The sequence below is a fragment of the Barbus barbus genome (assembly GCF_936440315.1).
Source record: "Barbus barbus genome assembly, chromosome: 46".
Lineage (NCBI taxonomy): Eukaryota > Metazoa > Chordata > Actinopteri > Cypriniformes > Cyprinidae > Barbus > Barbus barbus.
Genome location: NC_136724.1, coordinates 25,015,315 through 25,026,628, shown reverse-complemented (window position 1 = coordinate 25,026,628; position 11,314 = coordinate 25,015,315). Strand labels below are relative to the sequence as shown.

General features: G+C 44.0%; 1 protein-coding gene across 1 annotated transcript in view; it reads left to right on the top strand.

Moving 5' to 3' along the window:
- Window positions 1–5,042: 5,042 nt before the first annotated feature.
- The window catches only part of LOC306865128 (LIM zinc-binding domain-containing Nebulette-like), an 11,437-nt gene continuing 5,165 nt past the window's right edge, over window positions 5,043–11,314 (top strand). Inside the window, exons 1-2 of the mRNA XM_079409517.1 lie at window positions 5,043–5,160; window positions 8,159–8,253. Of these exons, the coding sequence (XP_079265643.1) occupies window positions 5,092–5,160; window positions 8,159–8,253 (164 nt within the window). The 5' untranslated portion in view covers window positions 5,043–5,091. The remainder of the gene's footprint in view (window positions 5,161–8,158; window positions 8,254–11,314) is intronic.

Below are 11,314 nucleotides of genomic sequence, written 5' to 3'. Positions count from 1 at the left end.
CTTATTAAGAAACCACAACTAGATTCTAATGAACTGGCAAATTACAGACCCATTTCAAATCTTCCATTTATGTCTAAAATTTTAGAAAAAGTTGTGTCTACTCAATTGTGCTCCTTCTTGCAAAAAAATGATCTCTATGAAGAATTTCAGTCAGGTTTCAGGCCTCACCATAGCACAGAAACTGCACTTGTTAAAATTACAAATGACTTGCTTCTTGCTTCAGATCAAGGCTGCATCTCATTGCTAGTATTACTTGATCTTAGTGCTGCGTTCGACACTATAGACCATGATATACTCATAGATCGATTACAAAACTATATTGGTATTCAAGGGCAGGCTTTAAGATGGTTTAGATCCTACCTGTCCGATCGCTACCACTTTGTTCATTTAAATGGGGAGTCATCTCAATTATCACCAGTAAAGTATGGAGTACCACAAGGATCTGTCCTAGGTCCTCTGCTATTTTCAATATACATGCTGCCTCTTGGTAATATTATTAGAAAATACAGGATTAGTTTTCATTGTTATGCTGATGATACTCAATTATATATCTCAACAAGACCAGATGAAACTTCTCAACTAAGCTAATAGATTGTCAAAAATGTAAAAGATTGGATGACCAATAATTTCCTCCTACTAAATTCAGATAAGACAGAGATTTTACTTATTGGACCAAAAAACAGTACACAGAATCTCTTGGATTACAATTTGCAACTAGACGGATGCGCCGTCACATCCTCTAAAGTCAAAAATCTGGGTGTTATATTAGACAGCAACTTGTCCTTTGAAAATCATATTTCCCATGTTACAAAAACAGCATTCTTCCATCTTAGAAACATTGCCAAGCTTCGAAACATGCTCCCTGTTTCTGATGCAGAAAAGCTAGTTCATGCATTCATGACCTCTAGACTGGACTATTGTAATGCACTGCTAGCTGGTTGTCCTGCATCTTCAATAAACAAGCTACAGATAGTCCAAAATGCAGCGGCTAGAGTTCTTACCAGGTCAAGAAAATATGATCATATTACTCCAATTTTACAGTCTCTGCACTGGCTACCTATTAAGTTCCGTATCATTTACAAAATATTATTACTTGCCTATAAGGCCCTAAATGGTCTTCTACCACGCTATAATCCAACCCGCTCTCTAAGGTCGCAAAACTCTGGACTTTTGGTAGTACCTAGGATAGCAAAGTCCACTAAAGGAGGTAGAGCTTGTTCACATTTGGCTCCCAAACTCTGGAATAGCCTTCCTGATAATGTTCGGGGTTCAGACACACTCTCTCTGTTTAAATCTAGATTAAAGACACATCTCTTTAGCCAAGCATTCACATAATGCATCTTATAATCTTGTACTGCAGTTATATCTGATCAAATGTACATTATTATTATTCTTTAGCTTGGGTTGAACAAATCATTTCTGCTTAGATGGAACAGCAGCTACGCTAATTATGTCTCTATTTGTTTCTCTGTTGATTAACATCCCGTGGTAACTAGGAATTACAGAAGCTTCAGTCTGGATCCAACCCTTAAATGATCTGAGATGACCGAACACCTGAGAAAAGATGATGCCAACCCCTCAGAGGACCTCAGAGGATGCCAACGCTCAGACAACATACACAATTACCACATTTTGCCATAAGTTAAATATATTAAGGTTCTGCAATATATAAATATATTGTGGAAACTTAATTTCCTGTAGAGCTGCTTTGCAACGATTTGTATCGCTATACAAATAAACTTGAACACACGCTAATGAGAGTTAGTGACACACACACACACACAATAATGAATGAGGCATTTATATAGCGCTTTATTATGTATTCCTGTGCACCCAAAGTGCTTTACAATCATATGTGGGAGGTCTCTCCTTGACCAGCAGCAGTGTGCAGCATCCAGCTGATAATACGACCACAGCCACAACGCTCACCACACACCAGGTACAGGTGGAGAGCAGAGAGAGTGATGGAGTCAATCACATGGATGGGGATTATTGGGAGGCCATGAATAAATAAGGGCCAGTGGAGGGAATGTGGTCAGGACACCGGGTTACACCTCTACTCTTTACGAGATATGCCATGGGATTTTTAATGACCACAGAGAGTCAGGACCTCAGTTTAACGTCTCATCCGATGGACGGTGCTTTTTACAGTATAGTGTCCCCGTCACTATAATACTGGGGTGTTTGGACCCACACAGAGCACAGGGTGAGCACCCCCTGCTGGTCTCACAAACACCTCTTCCAACAGCAACCTAGTGTTCCCAGGAGGTCTCCCATCCAGCTACTGACCAGCTCAACCCTGCTTAGCTTCAGTGGGCAACCGGTCTTGGGCTGCAGGGTGATATGGCTGTGGTTATAATGAGAGTTAGTTACTTTTACACACACACACACACACTTCAGTTTGCGTTCTTTAAACAGTCTTTACATCTAGTCACTTAAATGTAAAATTTTTTAATTTATATATTCTTTCTTCAAGATTCAAGATTTTTATTCGTCACATACACAATTATACAGAGTATAACCAGCAGTGAAATGTAGGTCAGGTCCGCTCCAAGGACAGTGCAATTATAAAGAATACAAATATTAAGAAAAAGAAAAGTTGAAACAAAATAATAAAATAAAAGATAAAAAAAATATAAATATAAATGTGCAGGTCAGTATGTTGTTGACATAAATAGTAATAAGAGGAATGTGCAAAAAAAGTTGTACAGGGTATTTATATAGCAGCAATATGAGGTAGAGAAAAATTATGAATAACTTATGGATATGGTGATATTTACATGGAGTCAAGTGATGTTATGGCACAGAGTTAGAGTTTAGGAGCCTGATGGCCTGGGGGAAGAAGCTCCTCCTAAGTCTCTCAGTTTTTGCCATCAGGCTACGGAAGCGCTTACCAGATGGAAGCAAAGTGAATAGACGGTTACCAGGGTGATTTGAGTCCTTGATGATTTTGACAGCTCTATTTTTGCAGCGTTTGAGGTAGATGTCCTGCAGAGAGGGGAGAGCAGACCCTGAGATGCGCTCAGCTAAGCGCACAACTCTCTGTAGTGCTTTGCAGTCCTGATTGGAGCTGTTTCCATACCACACTGAGATGCACTGAGTCAATACACTTTCTATGGTCCCTGAATAGAAAGTTTTCAGGATTGCTGGTGAGACCCTGAATTTCCTCAGCTGTCGCAGATGGTACAGTCTTTGCCTGGCTTTCTTAACCTGTGTTTGGATGTGTGTAGTCCAAGTCAGGTTCTCAGAGATGTTTACACCGAGGTACTTGAAGCTACTCACCCTCTCCACAGGTGTCCCACTGATCATAAGAGGAGTGTAGGGCTGCTGCTCTCTCTTCCTAAAGTCCATGATCAGCTCTTTAGTTTTGCTCACATTCAGAGAGAGACAGTTGTCCTGGCACCATGATGTGAGTCTCTCTACCTCATCCAAGTATGCGGTCTCATCGTTGTTGGAGATGAGGCCCAGAACCACAGTGTCATCAGCGAATTTGACAATAGATGTGGAGCTGTGAGAGGACACGCAGTCATGCGTGTAGAGAGAGTAGAGCAGGGGACTCAGGACACAGCCCTGTGGGGCTCCTATGTTCAGAGTGATGGAGTTTGAGGTGAACTGGCCAACTTTCACCACTTGAGGTCTGCCGGTGAGGAAGTCTTGAATCCAGTCACAGAGTGAGGAGTTTAGGCCGAGGTCTGTGAGTTTAGATGCCAGCTTGATGGGGACTATAGTGTTGAAAGCTGAGCTATAGTCAATGAATAGCAGCCTTACATAATTCCCATTGTTGCTGTCCAAGTGTGTGAGGGAAGAGTGGAGGACGTGAGAAATGGCATCGTCCGTGGATCTATTTGGGCGATAGGCAAACTGAAGAGGGTCCAAAGTATCAGGGATGGAGGAGCAGATGTGGCTCTTTACAAGTCTCTCAAAAACCTTCCTGACTATAGAGGTGAGGGCAACTCTTAGGCACAGGGATTATGACGGATTTTTTAAATGCGGTGGGAACCACGGAGGTAGAAAGGGACTCATTAAAGATAGACGTGAACTAACCAGCGAGCTGATCAGTGCAGAACCTCAGAACATGGCCGGTTATCCCATCAGGTCCGGCTGCTTTGATGACGTTCACTCTCTTTAGCGCCCTCCCAACCTCATCCTCCGACACGGTGATTACAGGATCATCGCTGCTCTGCTCTGCCTGCTGCTTCCTGACGCGCTGGACGGCAGAGACGCGCCACCGCCGGTGCAATCGAAGCGGACAGAATGCTCGGAAGAGGAGGACTGTGAGCCCTTTTCTGGAGTCTATCTCGAATCCCAGCGCGTTTCCCACGGTGTTTCTTGATCCGTCGCCTCGGGGGGTTATTGTTCATCTCTGCGTTCCGAAGAATCTCCAGAGGCCACGATGGATTCCTGGATAAAGTGTCCTGGAACAGGTTGGTGTAGCGGTTTCCAATGTCCAAAAGTGTTTCTATGTTGTAGGTGATCAGTGCCGACGTGAGATGTGTAAAAAGAGAAAGTAAAACTAAGTAAAAAAGTAGATAAAAACACAATCTTAGCGGAGCGACCTGGACAGCGTCCGAACACAGCGGCGCCATCTTGGAGGTTCTTTCTTTCTTTCTTTCTATAATTTTATTTTTTTCCCCTTTGGGATCTTTTTTTCGTTTGGTCTTCGTTCTGAATCAGCTGTATAAGGAGGACAAAACCTGCAGAAATTAAAAAATAAATAAAATAAATAATAAAACTGAATGAAAGTATAAGTAAATAAAGGTAAAAAATTTTTTTTTTAAATAAGTTCAAGATTAAGTTTACTACTTTATTTTCCTGTTATTATATTTATTTATTTGTTTTTAGTTTCTGCAGGTTTGGTCGTCTGTACGCTACGCTGTGACGCGCTTATATAACGGCCAAAAATGCTAACGATGTTTTTCTGTGTTTTGTCTTTATATTTTGAATATTATTAAATATTAGTGAGTCTCAACCCCCACCCCCCCTCGGGGGCGCGCGCCCGCCCGCACCTTCTCACACACGAGCGCGCGCTCTCTCTTATTGAGGACCGGGCGCGCGCGCTGTTCAGTTCTGAGGTTCAAAGCTGCGGCGAGGATGAATGCTCCGTGCGCGCGCTGCGGGAAAACCGTGTATCCCACCGAGAAGATCAGCTGCCTCGACAAGGTGCGAGACTTTATTACCTCAGATTCACAGCGAGAGCAACTTTATCTGCAGAACCGTGTGTGAATCAGACTTTACTGTGTGACGCTTATTATCTGTTTTGATGTCTTACATAATCCACTTCATGTTTTATTCATATTATTACATTATAAGTAATTGTTCAGTCGAATCAGTAAAATCGGTCAAATTCACACTTAAACTCGCAAATTAAACATTTCTGTTGTAATCTCAACAATATTAACAAATATAAACAGAACAAACAGTGAAACTAGCACGAGTTGTTACTGCAGTAATACCATGGTATTGTTTGAAGCTGCTTGTAAATATTACAGTGTTTAAATGTCATCCCAAGACCAGGGTTAATTTTTCAATAATTGAGATTTATGCATAATCTGAAAGCTGAATAAATAATCTTTCCATTGATGTATGGTTTGTTATGATAGGACAATATTTGGCTGAGATACAACTATTAGAAAATCTGGAATCTGAGGGAGCAAAAAAATCTAAATATTGAGAAAATCTCCTTTAAAGTTGTTCAAATGAAGTTCTTAGCAATGCATATTACTAATCAAAAATTAAGTTTTGATATATTTACGGTAGGAAATGTACTAAATATCTTGATGGAACATGATCTTGTCACGGTGCACACACGAGGGAGGAACCAGGAACACGCAGACGAGGATATAAACTCAAATAACACTTTACTGACATCAAGGCAGGGCAAGACAAGGCAAGGCAGGGTAAGACACAGACATCCAACACCGGGGATAACGAGTAGACCAGACGACACGAAACTGAACAGACAGAACTTAAATACACACGCTAATGAGACGAACACGGCTAGACAAGAATTAACTGATGATTACATATGACAAGGACAGGAAACAAGCCAAATATGGGCACAAGGGGCAGGAACACATGACAGACACACAACAGTTCCCTGACATAACTCCCCCCTCCCGAAAGGCTCGTCCCGAGCCTTAACAGTTCCATCGGGGAGGGGGGGTGGGCGCTCTGGAGGCCTCTCAGGACAGACACGGACCACAGGACGGGGACCTCCAGAGCGGAACAGACAGACAGGACCCATGGCGGAGCAGGGAGCTCAGGAGGCCATGGCAGGTGGTAACTGTGGCCATGGCATCCTTCTTCGGCCCACCCACTCCACCCAGAGCTCTACTACCCCCCCCCAAAATTTCCATGGGGAATCCAGGGGGTATCAGGAGCCCTCCGGGGCTAGACAGACAAAACAGTACAAGACACGACAGAAACCCTCCAGGGTCAGACAGACACGACAGGACATCCCACAGGAACCAGAAGCCCTCCTGGGCTGGCTAGGAAGCTGAGGCTTCCTCTGGGCATGACGAGGAGTCAGGGGCCCTCACAGGGTCCCTCAGCGACCTCCTCCACTTCTGCGACAGGGGGGGCAAGCGGCTGCGACTGGCCTCCATGGCCACAACTCAAGGAGCCGCCTGCCCCAGACGAGTCTCCATGGACAAGACATGACACGACAAGGTAAGTTTAAAATGTTCCTGTGGGCACAACGAACACAAACACGGCTCTCCTGGCCGTGACATGTGGACTTGATCCACGGAGAGGGTATCGGCGACCGGCAGGCTTGAGTCAGCGGCAATCCGGTGGGCTTGAGTCAGCGGCAATCCGGTGGGCTTGAGTCAGCGGCGGACCGGCGGGCATTGAGTCAGCGGCGGACCGGCGGGCATTGAGTCAGAGGCGGACCGGCGGCGTGCACAGGGGAGCCGCGGACGGCGGCGTGAACAGGGGGAGCCGCCGACGGCGGGTTGGCTTTCCCCGCGGACGGCAGCGTTGATCTCCCGCGAACGGCGGGCACGGTGAAGCCGCCGACGGTGGGTTGGCTTTCCCCACGGACGGCGGACTTGGGTGAACCGCAGATAGCGGCGTGAACTCCCGCGAACGGCGGGCTCGGTGTGCCGCGGACGGCGGCGTGAACTCCCGCGAACGGCGGGCTCGGTGTGCCGCGGACGGCGGCGTGAACTCCCGCGAACGGCGGGCTCGGTGTGAGCGGCGAGGTTGGGAGCCGCGGACAGCGGCGGATATCTCCCGCGATCGGCGGGTTGGATGAGCCGCGGACAACTGCGAACTTCTCCCGCGATCGGCAGGTAGGATGAGCCGCGGACAACGGCGAACTTCTCCCGCGATCGGCCGACTTGAGGGCTCGCGGCCAGCGGACTCCCGGCACTCGCGGCCATCCTGCCGAACTCCCACGCCGACATGTCGTGGGCTAGGGCAGAAGGACGAGTGGCGACTTCCATGCCGCGAGGGACAAACAAAACAGGAACAAAACAAGACTTTTCAAAAAACGGAAAACAAAACAAGGTGAAGGGGCGCCGCTTACTGTTTTGGTCTGGTCTTCTGTCACGGTGCACACACGAGGGAGGAACCAGGAACACGCAGACGAGGATATAAACTCAAATAACACTTTACTGACATCAAGGCAGGGCAAGACAAGGCAAGGCAGGGTAAGACACAGACATCCAACACCGGGGATAACGAGTAGACCAGACGACACGAAACTGAACAGACAGAACTTAAATACACACGCTAATGAGACGAACACGGCTAGACAAGAATTAACTGATGATTACATATGACAAGGACAGGAAACAAGCCAAATATGGGCACAAGGGGCAGGAACACATGACAGACACACAACAGTTCCCTGACAGATCTTAATATCCTAATGATTTTTGTCATAAAAGAGAAATGTATAATTTTGATCCATACAATGTATTGTTGGCTATTGCTACAGATATACCTGTGCTACTGATGACTGCTTCTGTGCTGCAGGGACAGATATATGACAAACATCCAGGACCGTGTAACTGTTAGAGTATACCGCGGTTTTACCGTCTGACAGCATCAGTGAAACACACACATGTTCAGACTGGACCGTGTGTTTATTAATCTGCATAATTCCCTCATATTAATTGATCAGAATCTGCAGTAATGTCGTGATGTTTTTCAGAACTGGCACAAAGGCTGTTTCCACTGTGAAGTGTGTAAGATGACGCTCAACATGAACAACTACAAAGGCTACGATAAGAAACCCTACTGTAACACGTAAGTGTGTTTCTGTGCCTCACAGTTTATTACATATGAAAATTATTATATTCAGTGTCAGGAAGTGATGAGTTTGTTCTCTTTGACTCGTTGGATGGAAACGGTGTTTATTCGCAAATGTTTTATGCAATATTCCAATTTTGTGCATAAAAGTTAAATTCACAACTTTGGATGGAAACCCAGCTAGTGTTAACCATAACTAGACTGTGAATCATAACAGTAACTACAATAAAACACCCCTAACAATAATTATAGCTGTAATGGTAAACATAACGATAAAGATAACTGTAGTCTGTTGCAATAAGTGTATAATGATAGCTGTAACAACAAGTATGATTGCGATGATAATAATAGCCAGGGATTGAAATGAACTTTTTCTCTCACCAGCCAATTTGGCTACTAGATTTTTAAGTTACTGGCCATTCATAACTTCTACTAGCCAAAAAAAATAAAAAATACAGAAATAAACCAACGGCTTGAGGCTGTCTACACAGGACGTCCAGGCTACTAAGGCTTGTGCGATATTGACAAAAAATAATATCTCAATATTTTCTGGGATTTTATCAATAAAGATAATTAGACGATATTTAGCTGAGTGTGTTATTGTGCTGGTATCTTAAGGACTGCTGTGGACAGCTGACTCAAAGTTTTTGATATTCTTCATATTCTGTGTGGTCAGTTCACAGCAGTGATAGAAATTAATATTTTCCAATAAGATTCAATTGAGTTTTACCTTTTATGGGCATTTTTACCTTTATAAAGCTATTTTTTTCTAAAAGTGTGCATCATCTTTTGAGTCAAATTCTTACATTTAATCAGTCAATTATAATAATACATTTAGGCTGTTACTAAACAAATGAAATCAGTATCAAGAAAATTCATCTTTGCAGAAGTTGCATATGAAGAGGCATTTAGATGTATTTACACGTTAATGCATCTTAGAAGGACATGGAATGCTTTAACCTGCAGTTACAAATGCATAAATAATGTTTGATAATTTAAACATGAAATGTTGAATACTGATTTGAAATTATTTTCAAATGAAAAGACACTTTAAGTGTAAAATTAAAACCGCCAGCAGGTGGCAGCAAGTTACTGTTAAGTGAGTCATTGCGATTGAACCGAATCATTTAAACAGTTGATTCATTCAGGAAGGAAACACCGTCATGTTGCTCAGAGACACAGAACAGTGCTGAGCCTGTGTTTGTTATTTTTTTGTTTTGTTCTGTTGGCGAAATAGGATGGATTCTGATTGGCTGTCAATCAGCTGGACAAAATATGCTCTTAAAGTGATTCCTGCGATATCATTCCTCTGTGTGGTTATTGTTATAGCTGTGGTATGGATTCGAGTCGTTTCAGTTTCTCTGGCTTTTTGTTTTGTGTAGCCGGTGGCTTTCACAGGTAACTCTCCTCCATCTGTTTTGAGTTCTCATCAAAGCGCACGTCCAAGTGTGTTTATTATCCTGCGCTGAGCCTTTATGAGACGCAGAGAGAAAGGAAAGGAGTGGCGTGGAGTCTGAGCTGCTGAACGGGACGCTTGTTTTCAAGAGAAACGCTGCTGTTTCAACAAGAACTTTCATAGAAAGCAGCCTCTGCTCTGGGAAACACACACACACACACACACACACACACACACACATACTCTCTCACACACACACTCTCTCTCTCTCACACACACACACACACACTCTCTCACACACACACGCACACACACACACACTCTCTCTCTCACACACACACACACACACACACATACTCTCTCACACACACACTCTCTCTCTCTCACACACACACACACACTCTCTCTCACACACACACACACACACACACTCTCTCTCTCACACACACACACACACACACACACAGTCATCAGAACCTGTTTAACTGTGTGGTTGGTGCAACTTCGTTAGGAGTCAGGTCACATGACTCAGGGTTAATTGAGTGACCGTGTTGTAAATGTTGGCACAGTAACATGGCCTTTTCTTTTATTTGCTGTTGATTGTGTTTAAATGTCAGTTTGTGGTGACCTTCTGCACATTGTTGCTTGATCTCATTACTTTGTGTGACATTTGTGAAACAGACGTTTGGTGACTCTCATGATTGAAGAACCGCTGCTAAACATCTGACAATCATAAACAAATGTTGATTTGAGATCTACTTAAACTCACGCTGCCTTTGAGAAACACAGCCCTGCTCCACCTTCCACCACGTCAGGTTCCTACATAATCCCAGAAGATGAAAGTGAAGAAATGAAGCGTCTCGTGAGCGTCCTGGAGCTCCTCCAGCAGTGTTGTTCTTCAGTTTGACTCTCATCTTTCTCACTGAATGATCACGTCATTATTCAGGTCGGTGAGAGCAGCAGCTCAGTTCTGCCCTTCAACTGTGTGTTTCTACAGTGTGTTTATCTAGCAACCATATAGCAACGCCCTAACAACTTCCCACAATACCCTAGCAACTTCATAGCAACACTCTGGCAACCACCTAAAGCACCTTAGCAACTACATAGTTTTGTGTTCAGATATTTGTTTCTCTATTTAGATGTTTGTTTGTCTGTTCAGATGTTTATTTGTTTGTTTGTCTGTTTAGATGTTTGTTCAGATGCTTGTCTGTTCAGATGTTTATTTGTCTGTTTAGATGTTTGTCTGTATTCAGATGTTTGTTTGTCTGTGTTCAGGTGTTTGTTTGTTTGTGTTCATATGTTTGTGTTCCGATGGTCTCAGTTGGAGCTGAAATGCATCTGAGGCTCAGCAGCAGCATTTCTCTTTCATCTATATAATTCAGTTCATATTACCCAAGTGCTGAATTATATAATACCACATCATTAAACACATCGCTGCATGTATATTTGTGTGTGTGTGCGTGTGTGTGTGTCCTGGTCAGTGTAAATGTGGACCAAATGCTTGCCCTCAGGAGTGAAACACCCACACACCCCACGCTCACGAGAACCAGGCTGAGAAACCACAGAGAGACTGTAGAGAGATGACAGAGAGAATATAGAGTGATTGTGTGTGTGTGTGTGTGTGTGGGAGAGACACGTGTGTGTGTGTGTTCAGCAGGATCT